The following is a 23,616-nucleotide window of genomic DNA, read 5'->3' on the forward strand; positions in this document are numbered from 1 at the left end:
GTGCCTGTATGCTTACAGCGCAGTATTGGGGTGGGAGTTACCCGATTTTCCAGGTGTTGTGTGTCTCAGTTCCCCTGGCTAGGAAAACGGATCCCCTTCCCCCTTGCGCTTCCAGGTGAGGCGATGCCTCGCCCTGCTTCAGCTCTCGCTGGTCAGGCTGCAGCAGCTGACCAGCACCGATTGTCCGGCACTCCCTAGTGAGATGACCCCAGTACCTCAGTTGAAAATGCAGAAATCACCGGTCTTCTGTGTCGCTCGCGCTGGGAGTTGGAGACTGGAGCTGTTCCTATTCGGCCATCTTGCTCCGCCCCCCGAAATCTCGATATTTTCAACAACACAAAGATTAACTCTTTAGACATTCATCTTCAGGCACTTACATGATTTTTAAAAGATAAATGTCTAGAACTAGAATTGTGGACTCAAAGGGAAAATATATATTGCCAAATTACCCTCTAGAAATGTTATACCACTTTGCTCTCCAACTAGCACTATAACCACTTAAAAATAATTTTCAGCTGACCTCACTCCCTAGGATGGGTCTTGGGCCTCTCTGGATAGCCTGTTTGTTTTGCTCTGATTGCTTTTACGACCACCAGAGTTCCACTGGTCTCACCTCTCAGCTGCTGCGGTGGCCGCGGCATTCATAGCAAAGTGTCGGATGGTGCTCTCCTCCAGGTACTTCTGCTCCCACTTCGTCATGTCGGCCTCCAGGGCCAGGATCCGTTCCTCCTTCTCCCGCACAAGTTCCAGGAGGGCTGGGGCATTGTATTCCGGCACGTTGGCTGGCTGGCCATTTCCATGTTTCTGAAGGAGTAGAAAAAAACATCTTGATGCTCAAAACCACATCAATGCTGTCTACACAACTGCCCATACAGAACAGATGAAGTTCCCCAGATCCTGCAGCAATTCACACACCATGCTACTTCACCTCCAAATTCCTCTATTGTAGTTAATTCTCACGGTGTTCTGCAAAACAGACAATATTATCCCAGTTTCACAAATGAGAAATGAAGTTTCTGAGGGATTACATTAATGATGCAATGTCCCTCAGCTAATCAGTAGTAGGGTCAGGATTCAAACCTGAGTCTATCTCTGCAGGTCAAGGCCTTTGCATGACAAGAAGTGGCTTGTCAAATGGCATGCAGTTAATTACACCAAAAGCAAGAATAGGAATTAAGTCTTGGCCTCCTGGTCTAGGGTACTTTCTCCAGAATGCCATAAAGTGATTCCAGCTGTTTGTTTCCCCTAAGGCTGGCGGGGGAAATGGAAGGCAAAGGAAGTGGGAGATGCCCTAACTTGCATGCTCCCTAACTGCAATGCTGGGAAAGGAGGTATTCATACCTGCCCCACTCAGAGGCCTGAGAATGAGAATCAAACTAGATAACGCATATGAAAGCAGAAGACCTCTAGCATAAGGCAAGCTCATTTTTCAGTCTTTTCTTTTCATCTGTGTCAATAAGAAAATAAAGTCATTTTCTGGATTGCTTACAAACTGAGAATGCTCATACTTCAGAATCTTTTTCCTTTAATTAGGTACACTATTTCCTCTAAAGAGCATGACACAGAAGAAGTCGGCGTTCTAAGAAAGTTCTGCTTTCAGCGCAGCAGCAGAGAGAGGTCATCTCGGGGTCTCAGGGTTAGGGGCCCAGTCAGAGTGTGGACCAGGCTCCCTAGTACTCCAGGGAGAATGATTTCATCCCAGATAGTCTATATCCTGGGGTACACATTCCCCTCATGTTTTCCAGTGATTGCAAATTTTAAACGCAGAGCTGGGTGCAAGATGAGAGGCATGTGAATGCTTTACCCAGAACCACATAATCCCCTAGATTAAGAAAACGACTGGGGAATTACCCATAGCAACAGCTGGGCAGTCGAGCTGTACTGATGGAGTCTAATCGTATCAGAGAGGAAAAAAGAAATGGGTCTATGGATTTTTTGTAAACCAAATTTTGTTTTTATTCGATTTTTTTAAAGCTACAGATATAAATTATTCTAGGAAGTGGCATCTTGCCAGTGACCAACTTTTTAAGTAGGAACACAGGAGAAGGGCACACCTATCCTCACCTGACCTGTGCAGGAAGGGCACTGACTCCATCTGGCTAGGCACCTAGCCTCAGGCAGGAGAACAAATGAACCAGTCCAGTGAGATGAGACGCTCCCTTATTTTTAGAAACTTTCCTAGAAAAATCTCCCATGGCCTCACTAAGCTGCCATCTATGCTTGTCAGTTTCTATCTAAATCCCTTCTGTTACCATCTCAGCTGGCTTATTTTTGCAGAATCCTCTTAACCTCACATGAGATCATGACAACTCTTCATAGCCCCCCCAATTCATGTCATTAAGAGTTATTTACATAAATGCATGAATGTCAGCATTCAAGGGTACAGAGCTAGCATGGTCTAATGGGTAAATGTGCTACCGAGAAAAACAGATTGATGGTCAGGTGGGCCAGCTTCTACCACCCATTCAGTCAGCTAGACGGCAAGTATTGACTGAGCATGTACCATGTGCCAGGGATGCAACAGTGAACACTACAGATTAAGTCTTCCCCCTCAATGTGTTCACGTGGGAGGAATGTCCTCATCAGTTACATGACCTTGGGCTGGTCCCTTTAACTTCCCTGTGCCTCATTTCTCTTTTAAAGAACATTCTTCAAGAACCTTCTCTCTTCTTTCTCATATGACTACTGTGGAAGTAAGATGTGAAAATTAATTTGAGCTCTTTGTAAAAGAGATAAAATTGTGACTTCTTAAAAATGTAAATTCCCCTCTCTCTTTTATCTTTTTTCTCTTTCACTTCCCTCTCAGTTTCTAATGATGCTGAAGCACTATTTGACCTCCCATGGTAGAGGGGCAACTACTTATAAAACAGGAACTGTTGATTAAGAGCTTTTCTTTCTGCTAGTCCTATTGTCCCAACCTATCTTTCTCTCTCCATCCCCCTTCAGTATGCCACACTTCTGCTGACCTTGTTCTCAATGAGACTGGAAAATCTGGGGTAATGGTGGAATTTGGGAGAGGGTACCAATGAATGCCCTAAAACTTCAAATGATGCTGAAGGTACTGATGGCAATGAAAAAACAGCAGTGAGAGTGATTTGTTTTTAATCAGTTGCTAAGTGCAAGGCATTCCAATAAGCACTTTGTTCAGATTTTATTTGCAGTTACAAGTGTGAGGTAAGTATAATTTATTTGCCTCACTTTATAGATAAGGAAGTTGAGGTTCAGAAAGATGACTTACTCTAGGCTACTTTTCTGGTGGGAGGTAGGATTCAACTGTGGCTGGTTTAACCCTGGGGCCCATGCTCGAAATCAACACACGATTCCAACCCTCTCTGCTCATCCTCAGTGTACCAGCCCTTCTGGAAAGGTCCAGAAGAAATAATTGGAGCTGACTCGAGGGCTCTGTGTTGTTAGAGGGAGCCAAGTAGACGGGGTCAGCTGTGTTCCGGCATAAGTCAAAGGGCAGAGCCCTTGTCTGGGCTGTTGAATCAACAAGAACTCTAAGCCGCACTCTCAAAAGTCTCTTCAGAATCATGCCCAATGGGAAGTGGTGAGTCCATGTGGTTGATCTATTGTTCTGTTGAGGGTGGAGATGACCAGGAGCTTTGTGACAGTGGGACCCCAGCATGCTTTCTAAAGCTGTCAGATAACTGCCTTGGACACAGGGATGAAGGAACAGGGTGTGGCGTGGATGGCGGAAGTCTTTCTCGAGGCTGCCCGAGGCTGCTGCCCAAGAACTGGCAGGCACGTTCATGAGTTGCGTGAGGGTGAATGAGGAGGAGGGGATCAGAGAGGCCATGGATCCCTTTCCCGGACAGGCTGAGTTTCTCACATGACCCATGTTCTCAAGTAGACTCCGAGTCATCCCTGGTGAGGCCAGCAGAGCTGCCCCCCAGACCAGCCCACAGTCACCAAAAATGAGTTTAGACACACTTTGCCCTTTTTACAGTACCTGCCACATGGAACTAGTAAAAACCTCAAGATGTTTCCAGTTGATTTTTTTTGTAACAACGTTTTAACCTTTTTTCGGTTATAAGATAATGTATGCTTACTTGGAAAATCAGAAAATAAAGAAGTATTACAGGAAAAAAATAAGAAGGCTGAGCATCCCAAACCTGAAAATACAAAACCCAAAACATTTCAGGTCCCAAGCAATTCAGATTAGGGATACTCAACCTCTACTTATCTTTTTAATGAGTATCAAGAGCAACAGGGAAATAATCCCTGAATGTATTTCATATCATAGGAGGCAGATTAATGCTCTCATTAAAACAACAACAACAACAACAACAACAACAAACTGTAATGTTATTTTTAAAGAGATGCTGAGCATCACAGTTCTGTTTAGAGACTGTCTCCTCCTCTTTGGTTTCATGTCAGCCATACACAGCTGGGGGTCTGCCATCAGCTCCCGAACACAAATTCAAAATGAAAGCAGAGTAATTTCCCAGAAGAGCCTCAATTCTGAAATTTCTGTCCCCCACTGGTGCTCCTCAGCCTGTCAGCAGCCTTCATGCACAGCAGGAATGTTGTTTTTGCCTGCCTGAGGAAACTGTGTGGGTGAGCGTGCATGGGTCTGAGTGTGCATACAGCCAACTATCCTCTGTGGCAATTAAGATACTTTTCAAATAATTCTAACATTATGTTTCTTCTTGATAAACAACAAGGATAATGGAGGTAAGTCTGGTTTCACAGCACTCAGAAGGCCAAGAAGAAGTAATCTAACTGTAGAGTGTGGACAGCATATTAACCGGGAAGGAACATTCTTTTTGTGCTCCAAGAACCAAGATGTGCCCATTTGGTCAGCCAAAGAAAGATTCATCAGTGTCTACTGTGGGCCAGTGCCATACCTGGAACCAGGGAGAACCCCCGTCCTCAGTTGGGGAAGCAAAGATCTCAGCAACTGAGCAACAGAGAACAGCTGAAGGGTGTAACTCTGTGCCAAAGTATGTGACACAGTTTATCAGTATTAGAAGTCCACAGACAGATCTACCTTTTCTTATGAGCTATCCACCAAGCCAAGACAGTGGGAGGCGGAGGTGGGTTTCTTAGTTTTCTGGGCAATCTCACTAACACCTCTTTCTCCAGCCAAATGCACACACCCAGAGGGAACTGTATGGGCCTGCCCTGCGAGAGGGCTGAGCTGGCCTGAGTGCATGCGCTCAAGTGTTTTCAAGTGTTTTAACCACAACCACTATGCCCTATCCAGTAGATAATTCCATGGGGCCCTGCCTTGCATTTCCCTGGTATCCCAATTTAGAGCACACCCGTCACCAGCTGCATAAAGGCCTCTGCTCATCATGCTGCGTGATGGTGGACAGGCTTGTCTGGGGCCAGGAGATTTGACCAGTCTTCCTCCTGCTCGCTGTGGTGCAGGTGAACTCCAGGCTGGGCTTTTCATTCTGTGCTAACTCATAGCTGAGTTACAGAGAAGGACAGGCAGCAGGAATAGGAGCTTATGGCCAATATTATTTTCTAGGGATGGTCCTACATCCCCTCCTCTCCTTTACCTCTAAAAACTCACTGATCATCATGTGCTACTCATGTCACCTCTTCCCTTCAACTCCTCCACGAGTTCTCACTGTCACTACACCCTAGGCTGCACCGACAACCTTCAGGCTGGCCTCTGTGACTTTAACATCCACCCTCTGGATGGTCCTCTGACATGAGAGGGCTCTCTCCCCGATCTCTTGCACCATATTTCTCTCCAGCTTAAAAACCTCCCAGTTGTTGGTACTCTGTTGACTATAGGAAAAAAGCCCAGTCTCTCAGCTTGACCAAATGCCCTCCACAAGTGGCCTTAGTCTCCTCACCAGCCACTGCACTGGGCATTCTCCCCTAGCTACCTGCACCCTGCTGCCCTGGACCTGCCATGTCGTTTCATGGCCCTGTCCTTTACCATACTCTCCCTCTACCTATGATGTTCTTGCCCTCAAATACCCAACAAACTCATCTTTCAATGTCCAGCTCAAATGTCCTCCTCTCTGAAGTCATCTAATGCTGCATTCCCCTCTCCCTAGCCCCAAGCTGGTGACCACTTTCTCTCTGTGAGGACATCTGTCACTCCAGTAAGTGGACTGCTCGCCTTCTCTCCTGGTCGTTGTATGGGTTCACTGAGGACAGGGAGTTCTTGTTTCCCTCTGAATCCTGGGAGCAAGGTGCAGCATCTGGTCCATGGTAGATGTTCCATACATTTGCTGAGTGAACACATCTAATTCTTTCACCAGTCTATGCCCAGTTCCTTACCTGCTGGGTTCTCAGTGCATCCAGCTCTCTCTCCAGCCAAGTCCGCAGTCTCCGCTCCATCTGCTCTCGCTTCTCACATGCAGACTGCAGCTGGGTCAGGGCCTGCTGCAACTTCTCGACTTTCTCAACATATGCTTGCTTCTCTCGTAACTGAGTGGAGAAGAACAAAAAAGAGCACAGAATTTAGACCACTGATTCTCAAAGCTGGGGTGGAGGAGGTAGGGTCAGATTACCTGGAGATCCTATTTAAACTACAGGTGCAGGTACCTCCCACCTCTCTACTCCTATCCTTCAAGTGCACTGGAACAGAAAAGATTTACACATAGGCTGCCAGTTATACCTACAATGGGCTAGGATGTATGAAATTGAAGACCCTACTGGGGTACCTGCTTTTGGTAATTTGTGCAGCTTTGAGCTCAATACTTGTTTATTGCTTAATAATCACTGCATTTTCAGGCACTGGAAGTGAGGTAAAGAGTTTTTGCACGTATGTTTATTGCAGCACTATTTACAATAGTAAAGACATGGAAACAACCCAAATGTCCATCAATGATAGACTGGATGAAGAAAATGTGGCACATATACACCATGGAATACTATGCAGCCATAAAAAGGAATGAGATCATATCCTTTGCAGGGACATGGATGAAGCTGGAAGCCATCATTCTCAGCAAACTAACACAGGAACAGAAAACAAAACATCGCATGTTCTCCCTCGTAAGTGGGAGCTGAACAATGAGAACACATAGGCACAGGGAGGTAACAAAACACACCGGGGCAAGTTGGGGGGTAGGGGTGAGGGGAGGGAGAGGATTAGGACAAATAGCTAATGCATGTGAGGCTTACAACCTGGATGATGGGTTGATAGGTGCAGCAAACCACCATGGCACATGTATACCTATGTAACAAATCTACACGTTCTGCACTTGTTTTCCGGAACTTAACATAACATAAAATAAATAGAACTAAAATAACATAAAATAAATAGAACTAAAAAAAGAGTTTTTGATATCATGAAGAAATGCTTATTCTACAATGTCAAGTGAAAAATCCAGAATCAAAAATTATATACAACATTATCATAATGATGTCTATCTATCCATGAAAACAAGGCAGGACTGAAATACTTAGAGCATTAAGCATGCTTATCTATATGACAAAATGGCAATTACTTCTTTATTCTTTTCTATATTTTTTCAAGTTTTTTATAATAAGCATAAATTCCATTTATAATAGAGAAATTAGGTATGTATGTATATATATATGTGTACCCATTTATGTATGTGTGAATAAAAAAAAATTTCTTATTATAGATATCTATGGAGTAACTTTGTCCTAAAGATTTCAGAGTCCTTTATAGATTAGTTGGCAGCCCTGAAGAGATGGGAAGTGCATAGTGAATATTCAACAACACAATAACTGAGGAGATGGAAATTAAGGTTAAAATAATCTATGGAAATGTCACATCAGGTATAGATTTAGAATTATGACCAAAAACTTCCAACTCTTACTCTCACACTTTGTTTTCTTCCAATTAGGGGTTTGGCCCATGTTCATAAATCCTGGGCATACTGACAGCATTCTGAGAACTGGCTAGTGCCAAAAATCAGGCTTAGGCATCGACTTGATTTTGTCCTGGGTGAGAAGACACCAGATGCTATTTCCTGTCATTCTGCATCTGGGTGTATTCAATCTTGAGTTCAATGATGACACTGGCCAAGTTGGAACATGCTAGTGATTTAGCTGCTAGGTGAGCTTTCTGATTAGCACCTATTGAAATTTCTATTCTATATTTCAATAATAGAAATATTGAAACTAAAAGATGAGTTATACCTATATCCTGTCCTAGTTGAAGTCACTGGAATAAAATGAAGATGCTTTGACCTTTCAAGGAGGAGAGAGCAACTTTACAGACTTTTTTACATCTGTTCTTAGGATCGATTTTTATCTGGCCCTTTCATTCCTTGTGATTTTGATTGCTCAATTCCCCTGGCTTCTGAAGACCTACTAAGTGAAGGTTCCTGCAGCCTACTCTGACAAAATATTTTGTGTGTGTGATTCATACACCTCTTACCATAACTTCCACTGAATATACTTCTCTGAATGTGTAGCCACTAGACTATAAGCACCAAGAGATTTGCCTATTTTGGTCCCCACTGGGCAGAGTGAACAGAGCATACCCAATGCCTGGAATAGCGCTCAGCATTTAGTAGGCACCCAGTAAGTATTTGCTAAATGAATAAATACTATCCTTAAGCAATTGCAAGAAGTTTGAAGGCAGGAATCTGTCTCCTTCACCTTTGTATCGACCTTAATTCTAGCAAGGCATATATCCTGATGAGGATGATTAATAACAGTAACTACATCAGTCAACACTGTCGGAACACTACCATGCCAAGCATTGTGCTTTATATGTAGTATCTCATTTAATCCTCCAAATAACAACAGGAAGAGGAGGCAAAGTCCTTTATTATCTCCATTAGAGATGAGAAGTCTTCAAGGTTATGTGAGTTGCCTAAGGTCACACAGTTGACAGGCCATACAGCCAGGACTCTCATTTACAGCTGTCTGCTCTAGAGTTCACTCTTACCCATCATAGTAAATTACAGTAGGCTCTCAGTATCTGAACTGAATGAAGACCATTAAAGGAAACTCTAATTAGAAAGGTGTGATGCTGGAAGCAGATCTATGAGACATTCTGGGGAGGCTACATTCAACCAACTAAAGATTTCACATAAATAAAATGATAAAAAAGACCCATATTGGTTGTTATAACTTGTCTTCAAGAAGCTCACAACGAACTCTTACTTTAATAGAAATATCGAAACTAAAAGATTTTAAAAACCACCATTTTCCTTAGCTCCACTCATGGAGATGGAGATGTCATTTCAGTAATGACAATAATGAGAAGCCCCAGCCTCCCTTAAGCATAACAGACCTCCTGTCTTTAAGGGGTTGAGGTCACTTTCTGTGGCAAGTGTTTTCATATTTGATATGTTCCTTAGTGGCAACATGGAAGATACCATGGGGGCTGCCGCCCCGGATCCTTATGCTAGTATTAAAATGGTAGTTTCTATGCAAGACTTATGGGGTTTTAAAGGCTTCCAAAGGGCAAGACCCTCGTTTACTCCACCATCTTCCTCTTCAGCTGCTTTATCCTTCTGCTTGAAATTTGATGAAACATCCCTGTTACTTAGCATCGGGGGAGGTTTTCTGAAGAGACAGTTTTCTTAATTCAACAACAGTTGGGTTAGTAACAATACTGTTTCCTCTGTGCCCAGCAACAAGCACTTTTGTAAGTGCTTAGTAAGCCTGCTCAGGTAAGCCTGTGTAACACAGAGGCACCTGACGCCACCACCGCAGGGTGCTGGAAGGTGCAGGGCAGCAGGCCCCTGGCTGCCTGGCTAGGCCTCTGCTCCTTTTCTTCTTCTTCATCTATAGCCTGGATTCCTTAGCTTGGACCTCAGAAATGGTCATTTTAATTCCTCAGTCAGGTTGAGGAAAAGGCTACCTCATAATGCTTAAGCTAAAGGGTTGATTTCATCAGAAACTACTAAATGCAATGCATGACGCCTGAGTAGGACACATGTCAACCGAAGGGCTGTAGGCTGGGCTTCACACCGAGTGTGAGTGCTTTGCTGATGGGATTCCCCTGTGCTTTTCAGACTTTGCCTGGCTCTAGAATGCATAGACTCTGTTTTTATTCACTTTCATTTGAGAAGTTTCCCATATTCCTCCCCTGTCTTAACTCCTTGGAATTGGCTCTGGTTGCGTAGTTGGGTTAGGAAAAGAAAGTGGAAGCCCTCTGGGCTCTGCTTCCCCTCTTCCCCACCAAATCCCCACAGCCTGGTCTCACCTCCTCTTCCAGCTTGATGACCCTGGCCTGGGCATTGCTCAAAGCCTGGTCCAGGATCTCAATGTGTCTCCGATGGTCCTCACTTGCAGTCCGCACTGCTGCTAACTCCATTTCTAATTTCTCCTTTTCCTTCAAGAATTCTTTGTCTAGAAGGGAAACAAGAACAAAACTACCTCTATCAGAAATTGCTCACCCTCTGGGCTCATGGCCAGTCTACATCTGGCAAGGATTAAAAATAAAAAGCATGCAAATAGCGGAGGACTGGATTGCTGTTTCTGCTCTCTTTTAACAGTGGTGGTATGGAAGGTAATGGTTTTCTCAAAAACCACTGTCAACGCTAGATACATTCCAGGCCACACTTGTGAACAGTACACAAAGAACCAGTGACCCCATATTCTTGATAACTCACTTCTCTACAACACTGACTTTCATACTTCAAATTAATCTTGTATCTACTATTACATTTTATGCTTACAACCTTCCCTGCTTCCATTTTCCAAATCTGTGATGAAAGAGTGGGTAATATTAATAATAATATTAACATTCGCATTCACAGAAAAATAAACCAAGTCCACAGAGGTAAGCTCTTTGCCTGAGGTTAGACAGCAGAGGGGAGCATCAAGCTCAGGCCTCCAATCTCCGGGTAGATCCTCTTCCCATATGACCTGGACCCACAATTTATCCTTTTTCTGCTGAAAAGGGGAAAGGGACAAGGCTTTAAATTTAGGAAAACTGCTTTTCTCTCATTCAATGATAATGTAATGATGGCGATCACTGCCTCTCTTTGCATGTAGGAAGCCAAGGCTGGTGCGCTCTTAGTTACCCATCATCCTATACAGACTTCTCTACTGTTTTAGCTTAAGCAGGCAGAGTCGATAGTGTCATAGAATGAGCATTTCTTATTGAAAATACTTTTCATGTTGCAAAAGCAATATGTTGTTTTTTAAAAATAAGACTATCTAGATACGTTGCTTATAATATGGAAAAACGTGAACAAACAATACATAAGAGATTGGCCAAATAAACTTCTAGAAACCCTCTGATAGGATGCAGCCATTAAAATTAAATAAGAGAATACTAGTGGCATGAAAAAAAGTCTCCTTATTGAAAACAGGTAGTTACAAAACCGTACGCATACTATTCCGTATTTATAGAAAATGAGGCATAGAATTACAATAGTAGCAGCAACAATAGTAGTTAGAAATGGATTTCTGTGTGCCCACACCATTGCAATGTTCCATACTGGCTATCTCAATCCTCCTAGCAACCCACACTGAACCATAGAGAACCCAAGTCTGGAAGTGACACCAGTGGTTAATCAGTAGTTAACAGTGTTTGCATGCATTCACATTTCCGCCTATATGCATTCGTTAATTTAACGAATAGTTATCGGACATTAAGGACCAGCACTATGTGTTCTGAAGCAATAGAAAGAATGCAGCACACTAACAGGGCAGAAAAATGTGGTTTTAAATACAGGGCATGGAAATTAAAATGACACTGTAAGGCTGCAAATATTAGATAAACTCACAACTTTAGAGCCAGAAAGGATCACAGGAAACATCAACATCCAGTTCTCCCTCTTTTGCTTCATTGCTGAGAAGAGGAAAGCCCTGAGGAGCAAAGGCACTTGTCCAGGGTCTCCCAGCCAGTGGGGACAGAGCCAGGGCCAGAATCTGGTTTTCCTGATGTCCCAGTACAACGTCCTTCCTTCTTGACTGCACAACCCTTGCATCGTCGAATTATGTGAATGGAATCAGAGGGCAATGGAACAGCTTCTGAATCGACAGACTGAAGGAGCTGACTTGTAAAGCTAAGCAGTGGCTGTGCTTCCTAGAAGCAATGGCATCCCCTGAAAACAAGATGAGGCCACCAAGATCCCGACTCAGAGCACAGCATTATTTCTGGGTTCTTTATGCCCCACTGCAGTGACCCTCTACACTACCCCTTCTCCCTTTCTGCGGCATTTGAAATGGTGCCTCTAAAACTTCCTTCCCAATCCGTGGAAAACAGGCATGTGAGAGACCTAAACAAAGGGGTCAGTGGCAGCCCACTAGTGCTACCCACCCCCATCCACAGCCCTGAAGGGACCAAAGCACCTCACTCTTTCTGTGCAAAGTCACTGATATTTGACCACCTAATCCTAGGTTTGGACAACATCTCAGTGGTCATAGTGCCTGCTGGCCTTGTCCAAGCTCTGGAGGGCACTCAGGTATTACTAAGCAGGCATCCTGGAAATGAACCCCAGGATCTCAGAGCTTCTACCTGGTTATCAACCTAAGCATAAACATTCTTCTCTTTGTTGAGGGCCACCAAGTATACACTGATGTTGACAAGAAGCAGTAAAATGATAGTCTGAACTCAAGAACAGAAGCCACAACCAAAGTTTCTCATGTTCTGTAGATCAGTGATGACTATTATTTATTGTTATATCACAGTGATAGCTATTTAGATAGTCCTGAGTCAACAAACATCTGACCCTTCCAACACCCCCCTGCCATATACATACATGATCTCAGCGTTTGCTATTTGCTTGATAAGCAGTATCATAGTGTAGCTAAAGAAAGGATTTTAGCATGAGAAAGACCTGGATTCAAATCCTAGGCTCACTACTTTATAATTATGAGGCCTCAGGTGAGGTATTTAACCTCTCTGTGCCTCAGCTCCCTCATCTATCAAATGGCAATGGTAACATCTACATCACAGTGTTGTTATGATGATGCTGTTGATGAAGGTGATGCTTATACAGTATAAAGGGACCCGAGTACTCAGGACTTTGTTTTAGTTATTATTGATTCCCTGGGCCAATAAGAGCACCTGGCTCAAAAATATTGTTGAATGAATGAATGAGTCTTTATTATGTGCCAAGTTCAGTATCCACTGAACAATAAATCACACCTCCTGTTAGCTGTTAGGTATTCAGTATCCTCGTGATCTCCTAACAGCCTTTGTTATACAGTTGTCCACTCAACCTTCGAACCCACTGCTCACTTACAAGCTGCTACACATCAGATGCCTGGTACTGACCATGGATACCTCTGGTTCCTTCCTCTGCCCAGGCTCCCTAAACCCCACAGTGTACACTACAGACAAAGATGTGGAGATTGGACAAAAGCTACATTCGTTTCTGGAGTGTTTTGCAGACCTCTGAAATTCATGGGTCAAACATCTCTGTCCTGAATTTGGTGACTTTAGACTTAAAGCTCCAGCATCATCACTTAGTATCACTCATACTGGTTAAGAACTCCTTGTCCACTGATAGGCAGTAGTGTTGTCAATTATAAAGTTTTAAAAACAGTGTTCATGACAATAGTAATAACAATATCTTCCCATGTTTCTTGAATAAGTACTGTGTTCCAGGAATGGTTACTTACAGTAGTCTCTTTATTCTAAGTTTTCTGTAGGAGGTAGGCAACATCATTCTTATTTTCCAGCTGAGGAAAATGCCACTAAAAAAAGGGTAAGTAATTTGCCCACAGAGGTGATGATCATCAATGGCAGAAATAGAAGTTGCATTTATATCTAATGTGTGTTCACAAACACGGCCCTGTACTGCTCCTCCTCTCCAAGCACGCATAGGGATAGAAGAGCTCCATTACAACATAGCTTATTTTTGCACAGATTTAAGTTATGTCACAGGTCATATATCTCTGAAAACATAGCAATTACATTCACATGTGTATCCATTTACAAATATTAACTAATGAAGCATCTACTACACAGAGGCATCAGAGTACTGGTTAAAAGCAGGGGTCTAGAATCGAACTGCCAGGGTTCACACCCAGCTCTTCCACTTATGGTTCTGTGACTCAGGTAGTAAACAAACCTCTTTGTGCTTCAGCTTCTTTGCCTTTAAAGCAAGCATCACCATAGTACCCATTTCAAAAGGCATACAGTAAGTTCCCAATGAATGTCAACTTTGATAACACTGTGGTTATTATTGTTGTTACAGGAAGTATGATAAATTCTGGGGCTCTGAGGTGAGGAGGATATAGCATTCTGTACCTGATCTGGTGGGAAAAGATGCAAAGACGTGGGCAAAGGCAATGTGACAAGGTGCTCTAACAGATGCAGGCACAGGGTGCTGTGAGAACACAGGAAGGACAACTAACCCAGAGCAGGGAATGAGGAAGACGGGGTTTCAAAGGCAGTCGGCCTACAAGGTGGGCTAGCTATGCTCCCCAACTCTTGGAGACATGGGGACCATGAAGTGTATCAGACTCACTCAAAGGAGTCATCCTTCGGGAGATAACAAGGGAGAGTCCCACGGTGAAACCACCTCATAAGAAGGTCCTTCAGTTTATTAGCTAAGCCTCTTCGGATGGATCTCAAGAAAGACAAGTCTCGTGATGAATTTTTGGTAGGGCTCCAATATATATACTGAGAATTCCTAGAACAGGCAAGTTGACACAAGGGAATTCTTGCCCAGAATGGTCTGTTTACTCAGTGGATATGAATTACCCTGAACTGTGTGGCATAGGGAGCTGTTTAGCTTGATGGCTCTCGTTCCATTTACATAGAAGGATGTCTGCTCATACACTGTTTACTCTTAAGCACAGTGATGGCACAGGCTTTGTGGCCAGGCCGACCTGGTTTGATTTTGGCACCTTCACATAGCAGCTCACCTTGGACACATGACTTTACCTCTCTGAGACTCCATCTCCTCAGATGAAACTCACAAGATCTATTTTGCAGAACTGCAGGTGAGGATTAAAATAAGTATCAGTAAAATGCCTACCACAGGACTTGGCACATAATACTAATACTTGATAAATCACAACAAGAGCTAACATACATTCCTGGGTACTTACCATGTCCCAGTCACTGTTCCAAGAGCTTTAAAACATATAATCCTCCCATAAGCCCCATTTGACAAATAGAAAACTGAAGCAAAACAAGCTACGACACTTGTACAATGTCGAATGGTGGTCCCATTTGTGTCTCCCTTGCTTGAGGAAAGAACACAACTGGTAGAAAGAAATAGGCCCAATAATAGTCTTACCCTTCTTCTTTGTCAGTTCTGGGTAAGGTTCCAAGTGGACACCCTGCTGAAACTGTTTCTGTGATTACTATCTGAGCACTAAGCCTAACCGCCAGCTGAACCGTGGAACAGAAGACCCTGTTCTACCGTCTTAGCCACTTGTTAGGAAATACTGAGGGTGGATGTGTGTATAAGGTCAGGGCTCTATGTGCTGTGCTACAGCTTCAAATTCAGTGCGCCCACTTACGGCTGGGGCTTCTGAGGACAGCAAACCTGTAAGCCAGCACTTCCTACATAGGAATTCATTTCTATGGCTTTCTGATACAATGAATTTTTGAGAAGTTTTTCCCTACCCCATGTAACTGGAGAGATAGAGGAGTCCAGCTACTGCCTGCTTGATCAAGGAGTGTCTAAGTCACTGGAGTGCTTGGTAAATAAAAGATAGGTGTTTGCTATGGTTTGAATATGGTCCCCCAAATTTCATGTGTTAGAAACTTAATCCCCATTGTAACAGTATTAAGAGGTGGGGCCTTTAAGAGACAATTAGGCCATGAGGGTTCAGCCCTCATGAATTAATTAATGCTGTTACTGTAGGAGTAGGTTGGTTATTGTGGGAATAGGCTACTCATTTAAAAAATGAGTTCTGCTTGATTCTGTCTCATGGGATCACTTCTGCCTTCCGCCCTTTGGCCATGCAATAATGCAGCACAAGGCCCTCACCAGGTGCCAGCACCATGCTCTTGGACTTGCCAGCCTCCTGAACTACGAATCAAATAAACTTCTATTATTTGTAAATTACCCAGTCTGTGGTATTCTGTTACAGCAGCAGAAAACGAACTAAGATGGTATTCTGTTCCTTTTTCAGCTGGAATCAAGGTTTGATCCTTAACCAACTGGGTTGGAGGCGGGGGTTGGATCTCTCAGAGAGAGAGAAAGAGACAAGAGAGAGGAGAGAGAGAGAGAGGTATGAAGGCATAAAAATAGGCCAAGCTAATTCTGTTCAAGCTCCAAATTCCAAATGCCCCCATAATGATACATAACTAGCCCATTTTGGCACCTGCTTCTGGAGAGTCAGGTACCTCTCTGGCACTTCTCAAGGAAGGTTCTTGGATGTGGGAAGAGGTGGTGGTGGTGACAGAGTTAAAGGAGGAGGAGGCAAGCACAACAATGAACCTGAGAAATGCCAATGACTGATTTTAGAGGTACAGTCTCTGGGAGTCTCTGAGTGAAGACAGCTTAAAGGGCATTACCAAAGAAGAAGCCACAAAGGAGAGGCTGAGTAGGGAGACTGAGGGGAGCCATGTACAACAGTGTCCAGGCCCTCTATGTACCATGCCAGAGCCCCAAGTCCAGCACTGGCGATTGACTCAGAGAATGAACCTGTGTGAAGAGGCCAATGCTTCCATAACCTGGAATGCTCTATGAAATAGACAAGTTTCCTGCTATCTGCCCAGCTAGTCCAGTGCTGATCAACATCAAGGGCATCAATTCTGTTAACTAGAAACTTCTCCACAATGCTGCTGAAATGAAATCCTCTTATGAAAAGATGTCCAAATAATTATCTGCCATATTATCCCTCCCTAATATTTCTCCTCCATTTCTTCTTCCTCAGTGATCCCTCAGCTCCAAGGTGCCAGGCACCATATCTGATAATACTAAACAGATGTTGGAGAGGATTCTACTTCAAGGGACAGCTACAATTTATAGAGTAATTGAAGGGTCAGATTTACTAGAAAGTCCTTGTTGATACCAAAGGTAATTTGTTTTTTTCTGAGGTTGTGGGCATGGAAAGACAATAGGAAGATATTTCATTTACCTTACTGTCTACAAAACTATTTAGGTTCCTTCTGCCTCAAAGATACTCCACACTCAGGGGCCCCTTCTTAACATCTGCCCCCACCTCCTCACTCCAGTTTGAGTCAAACTGATGAACCTAGAAAGAGACTCAAAAAATAGAATCCAAAAAGAGCACTGTTTGCAAACACATACAAGTGATCTATTCACATGAGGCTTATTTGATGCAAAACAACATGAAACACGATCTACTTTTTAAAGCCACACATGAATTCACAAACAGAAAAGTAATATGATACAACGCTGACCTTAGAAGCCGCTGGTTTGATTTTTTGTTATCTTTTTAAAATTGCTGATGGTTTCTTGGGTAAGGAGCCTTGTTATTTGGGGAAAGGGTCTTCAGCTTTCTGCTGTCCCTGAGCTCTGGTGCAGATTACCAGGGTTCTGCCAGGCAGCTGGATATATAGGCTGCAAGTTGAGTGTGTAAGTGGGTCTATTCACAAACAGGAACACTCCAGCGAGGGCTGGTTTTAAATGGCGGAGAGAGTGGAGTGTTTCTAAATGAGTTCTGTAATAAGGAAAGTTAAGAAGAGGAATTCAAACCAAACTGTTCTGCAGAGCCCTGGGAGAGGGAGAGGGAAGGGAGGGAAGGAAGAGAAGAGATGCTGTGGCCAAGTGGGAAGGAGAGGAATTCTGAAGATGAATCCATCTCAGCCAGAAATTTCTTCAGCTGTCCTGCATTTTACCTATTACGCTTCCACACTATCTGAACAAGAGTTCTGAGTTTGAAAGCTACTAGTTTAGTCATTACAAAAGAGATAAAGATTTGTGGAAATGGCTGCTGTTAAAATGTGGGGAAGAAATCTTCTGGAGAGATGGATAATATAGGAAAATGAGGTAAAGCCTAAAGTGCAATGGATTTATTCAAACTCTGTTGCCTAAATGTAAAAGAATAGCAATGTCCCTTTGACATAGTGCTGTACAGCAAAATTCTTCTAAACTGTTAATTATTTTTCAAGGCCCACCCTAAAGGCTACAGTCTTCTCCCCCAACCCACTTTTTTTTTTTGAGGTGGGAGTTCTTTTGAGCGTGGTTCTCTAACAGGTCCTTGCCACATTCTGCCTTGCACTCCAGGTCCAGTGACTGACATGTGTCTGTCTCATTTTTCCTACTGGACCTCTTCATAGTGACTGAGCTTTCTTCACAGTGCGTCGAAACCCTTCTATCTTCGTAGGACTTTAAAGATCTAAGATAACTGATGTGTCTTATATGTGAAGAAATAGAAGTTTGGGCAACAGTTTATTGAATAAGAGGATGCTACTGGTATATAATCAAATTCCAACGGAGTCTTTAAAACAGTTTTCAAATACTTGTTACTGGAAAGCAACAAAGCCTAACCACAGAATCTTCTATTGGTCTAATATAGGAAAATAATACATTTTTGTCTTAACATAGTTATAAAATTTTGTTATTTTATATAATTTATCTTTTGCTCTTATCCAGAACCCACAGTGAGTTTAAAGCATCGAAAGTAAGATATCTCAAGTACGATTTGGTAAAATATTTATTTGACTCTCTACCTGTAAAAGTTTTCTTAAATACAATTTTCTCTGATCTAGTCATTCTTCACATTGCATTTTACTTCTGGAAATTGTGCTTACACATGTAGATATAATTCACAGGTTTTTTACCCACCCAAGCTTATTACATATGCAGTTTACAAACTTGCTTGACTGAGGAGACACCCATTCATCCAGCTCAGCTTCCAAAGGTACTGTTCAACCTTTCACTTTATTTTGTTTTACCTGAAATAAAAATGTACTGCTACTTCGACAGCACTGCTGACAGCATAATAACAAACTAGACAATGAATAATAATGCCACATAAATATAGGATGTACAGGGCTCTTGGTTTTGACTATACACATACTCGTAATTCCATTTTAAATCAAACCTGAAGACTTAAACTTTTGGTAACCACCACTGAAGAAAAGTGCTTTTTTGCCTTCCTTTTTCTTTCTTTCTTTTTTGAGACACAGTCTGGCTCTGTGGCCCAGGCTGGAGTGCAGTGGTGGCATCTCGGCTCAGTGCAACGTCTGCTTTCTGGGCTCAAGTGATTCTCTTGCCCCGGCCTCCAGAATAACTGGGATTACAGGTGCGTGCCACCATGCCCAGCTAATTTTTGTATTTCTAGTAGAGGTGGGGTTTCATGGTGTTGGCTAGGCTGGTCTCGAACTCCTGACCTCAAGTAATCAGCCTGCCTCAACCTCCCAAAGTGCTGGGATTACAGGTGTGAGCCACCACGCCTGGCCTTGCCTTCTCTTTTCTTAATGTAAAAAACTGACACTTCTAATTGCAGATATAACAAACTAAGACCCTCCTAGACGATTTGGTTCCTGTGCAGAAAACAACCATAAAACCTGGCCATAATATAAAGAATAATGGTCAGAAGGTGTTAAAATGTGAACAGAAGCAGACAGCTTCTGGTGAGGAGTAGCAGCTGGCTTACAGAGGTGAGGAGAAGCCATACTAGCGATACAAGTCATGTACCTTGATTGTGCTCCTTGTTACATTTCAAGAAACAGGACACTTAAATGTGTAAATTTTATTGGATGTAAATAATGTCTTAATTAAAGTCAATTTAGGTATAAAACAAATATAGGTATATATAATATGTATATAACATGTATACACTTATATTTGTTTTAACTAAGGCATTATTACAATGTGTGTGTGTGTGTGTGTGTGTGTGTATGTGTGTGTGTATATATATATATGTGTGTGTGTGTGTTTTTAAGTGGCTCCTCTGAATGGCAGATATGGCTTAACCAAAGCTTGCCCCAAAGATAGAAGTTATGCTGAGGAAATCATTAAATCTGGTGGAAAAAGTTGTTTATGCTAGGACTGATCAGGGATAAAGAAATGTGTTGTCTACAATTATATTCTCTCCCTTCTTTTAACTTCTGCAACCCTTCCCACTGTCATTTTTGCAACTTGCTTTGAATAGATTCCTTTTTTTCCCCTTCTTTCTACCAAACCAGTCTTTGTAAGCAAAAGAAAATTAGTAACAGATGCAAGCTTATTTTAATGGTCTAAGACCAAATTTTCTGGACTTAAAACAAACACTTTGTCCCCTCAAAAGTTCTCTGAATCCATTAAGATACAGCTGTAGGCTCTCACTATAATTCATGAACTAAAAATAGTTTTGAAAACTAATTGTAAGAAACCACACCACAGAGTTACTCGTTGTATTCTGCATATTTTAAAATTTTTATCATCCAGAGAATAAAGTTTGATTTCACAGACATTTTGAGAAAGCTGGCTTGCTTTCTCTTCTTTCTTTCTTTCTTTCTTTCTTTCTTTCTTTCTTTCTTTCTTTCTTTCTTTCTTTCTTTCTTTCTTTCTTAACTCTAAGCTCTATTCTGATCTCAAGAAAATAAATTTGGGGCAGGGGGTATCTGAAGAGGATATACTGGATTATCCAGCAAGGCCTTTTATTATAATTGACTCTAGTTCAAAGATAGATGTAAAAACCAAAGGCACAGAATGTTAATTCCAGTAGTTGGAACTCATTTAAGAAGATCTTAATACATTAGTATTAAGTCACAGCACTGGGCTAAAAAATTTGCAACCAAATAAGTCTTCTAGTATAAAAATTTTCTGGTATAAAAACTTTGTTCATTTACCATCCAGGATCCTTCGCAGTGTAAAATCATGAAATCCTCGGTCAATCCCAGAGCCGACAGAATTGACCTTCTGGAAAAGGGGAAGGAAAAAATAAGACAACGGAGGTCTTAATTCTAGTTGTGGTTTAGCCATTAAACACTTGCTCACTCCGGTTGCAGTTTCTTCTTTGCAAAATGTGAACGCTACACTAATGAGCTCTAAAATCACCAGGAGTTCAACATTGCCACCTCTCACATTCTAACATCTCTCCACTTGCCTGGTCCATAGGAGATGGCTTCCCCACAGCAGTTCAGTATGAGTTTGGGCTCCAGAATCGAATGACCTAGGTTCAAAATCTGTCTGCTTCTCTTATCAGCCTGTATGACCATGGACAAGTTACTTAATCTTCCTGGGCCTCAATTTCTCCATCTGTAAAATACCTGCAATACTTACCTCAAAGTATTTTGGAACAGTAAAAGAGACAATGTACCTGTGAGGGCTAGCAGAGTGCTTGGCTCACAGTAAGTGCTCAATTAGTGTTCAATTAGTGTTGGCAGCTGTTACCATTGTTAAATGACCACAACTCAGCTGGCCTGAACCAGGTAGGACCTGAAGGATGGACACTGGGGAGCAAACCTGCAACTCCACCTGAGGATACACTTGTAACCAGCAGCTCCACAGCCTCCAAAGACACTGACACTTGTGGCGGCCATCAGGTGGCTGGTTACTGGGCTCTAGTTCTGAAGACACATGCATTACTGGTAACCACACTTGTAACCTTTAAGGTACTCTCCAAATCTGATATCCAGATCTGCAGACCTCATTTCACAGTAGGATGCTTATGGTGAGAATTCATGGAACCACTGGGAGAGGCACCCCTAAGACCTCAATATCCAGCCGATTAACTATCATGGCTAACCACAGGGCTAGTCCTGCCCAGCCCTTTCTCCATCATTAGCTAATTTTGAATCCTCACTGGGTAACTAAAATTTTTTACTGTATTTCTGTGTCTCAGTTTTCTCTGTTTTTCTAAAATGATAATAATTATGTTCCCCTGAGGTGGGATTAAGAGAGAAAACAACAATTATATCTTGATTTACACATTAAGGCAATTTTTACAAAGATCTAGGGAATACTTTTAAAGTTCTTTATTCTGCATCCTCTTTCAATATTTTCTCCTTTTGTTAGGGTTCGTTCTTCTCCCTTTTCCATGACTAGTTCCTGGAACTGAGGTTGGCAAAGTATGACCTGCAGGCCAAACCCAGCCCACAGCCTGTTTTGGTAAACAAGGTTTTTATTAGAACACGGCTACACCCATTTGTTTATGGATCATCTATGGTGGCTTTGGGGCTACAGGGACAGAGTTGAGTAGCTGTGGCTCTCAAAGCCTGAAATATTTACCAGATGGCCCTCAACAGAAAGAGTTTGCTGACTTGTGGCCTAAAATACAGTGAGTTGATAGTAGATAGCCTATATGACTGTTTGCTTGAATCAATGATAATGATCATTTCATTCGATGTTCAGCAAATATTTATTAAATGCCTCTAAGTGCCAGGCACTATGCCAGGTTCTGAACATACAATGATTGGGACTCTAATGTGAAGATGACAGGCAGAGCCCCTCCCCTTATGGTATGTACAGTTTAATGGGAGAAGATAGAAAAGGATTATCCAAACAATTACTTATTTACAGTTGTGATGAGTGTTTACAGTGGAAAAAAGTACACAGTGCTGGGGGAGTATATAAAAGGAAGATCTAACTGTGTCTCAGGAACTCCTCCCTAAGCAACTGCCATTTAATTTAAGCTTAGGCCTGAACATGGGTTTCCTGGTTCTGAATTGTTAGGGAAAGCAAGGGTTCCCTGATGCCAGAAGAAATGCAAATGGATTTCAGTATGTTTTCCAGTTTGTGCTTACTCCATCCATCTATCTGGCTATGTAGTGCAAGGAATGCTGAAAAGTTTAAGACACTTAATTTTTCAGCCTTATATATAACAGGAAACCCAAGCAAATAAATAATTTTAAAACCAACAACGTGAAAATCATAACCCATGTTTAGTTGTTAAAGGCCAGACATCAACACATGACCAAGAGGCACTTCAATCAGCTCTATTCTTTAAGCATGGCAAATCAGAGCCTAATTTGAGCCTAAATTGAGTAACACTAATTTTCACACTTGGGCAGGAGATTTGATTGAACATAAACAGATACCCTGCAGGCTGTGCACGCTTCTGGTTGTCATGTAGGTTTGAAGTTTCTCAGTGCTGCCTGTCAAGGTTGATCAAGTGGGCTTAAGCACTCACATGCTTTGCTTTCCAAAGTCAGTAAGGCTCAATAAACCACGCAGGCATTCTTTGGGAACACGTCCCACTCTCCTACCCTGAAAGTTGGCAGGTCCTTCTGGAGAAGGTGCATGCCAAAATAGATGCAAGAAGGCAGGGAGAAGTGTTGCAGAATACATGTATTTTATAAACTCTGCTTCACATTTCCTATCACTAGTTAGTCCTCAGAGCTCTGGTGGCTAAATTGGGAGATTCATTCTTCTACTACTTTAAAGGAAATAGAGGTGCAGGCAGATTAACCATCTAACTTCAGGTCTCTGAGCCTGTTAGTAAGACACCAGGACTCAGGAGATGTGGCAGCTGATCCAAGACAATTTGCTGGAGCTTGGACCTACAAAACTTTGATTTTTAGAACTGCATAGTCCTACTATATGTAAGGGTCCTCTCTCAGGAGAATCAGTTAAGACAACTTTCTTGATCAAAATGATGTCACCCTGGCAGGCTTCTTGGACAATCCTTCCCCTCTGCCCATGGTACAGATCTGCAGTGTCCAGCATGGTCTATGGATTGGTCGGTGTGAGCACCTGGCCAGTGGTTACCAAAACCTTTATATGCCAGACCAATTCTCACCTCCATCATACCCACAGCAGGGTAAATGAGAAGAAGTTAAAGGAGCCAAAAATGGACTATACTAACATCACCTTTCTTGAGAAATACTATTGTTCTTAATAATGAAAGACTCCCATTATCTGGATATTCTTCTATTCTAAAAAAAAAAAAAAAAAAAAAAAA

At 42.4% G+C, this 23,616-nt stretch overlaps 1 protein-coding gene across 1 annotated transcript in view; it reads right to left on the minus strand.

Annotated features, from left to right (window-relative positions):
• Window positions 1-23,616, minus strand: part of AMOTL1 (angiomotin like 1) — a 178,329-nt gene that overhangs the window by 19,006 nt on the left and 135,707 nt on the right. Inside the window, 3 exon segments of the mRNA XM_017882014.1 lie at window positions 614-804; window positions 6,247-6,396; window positions 10,103-10,248. Of these exon segments, the coding sequence (XP_017737503.1) occupies window positions 614-804; window positions 6,247-6,396; window positions 10,103-10,248 (487 nt within the window).

This window comes from Rhinopithecus bieti, unplaced genomic scaffold (genome assembly GCF_001698545.2).
Source record: "Rhinopithecus bieti isolate Rb0 unplaced genomic scaffold, ASM169854v2 scaffold_12653, whole genome shotgun sequence".
In the NCBI taxonomy this organism is placed as follows: domain Eukaryota; kingdom Metazoa; phylum Chordata; class Mammalia; order Primates; family Cercopithecidae; genus Rhinopithecus; species Rhinopithecus bieti.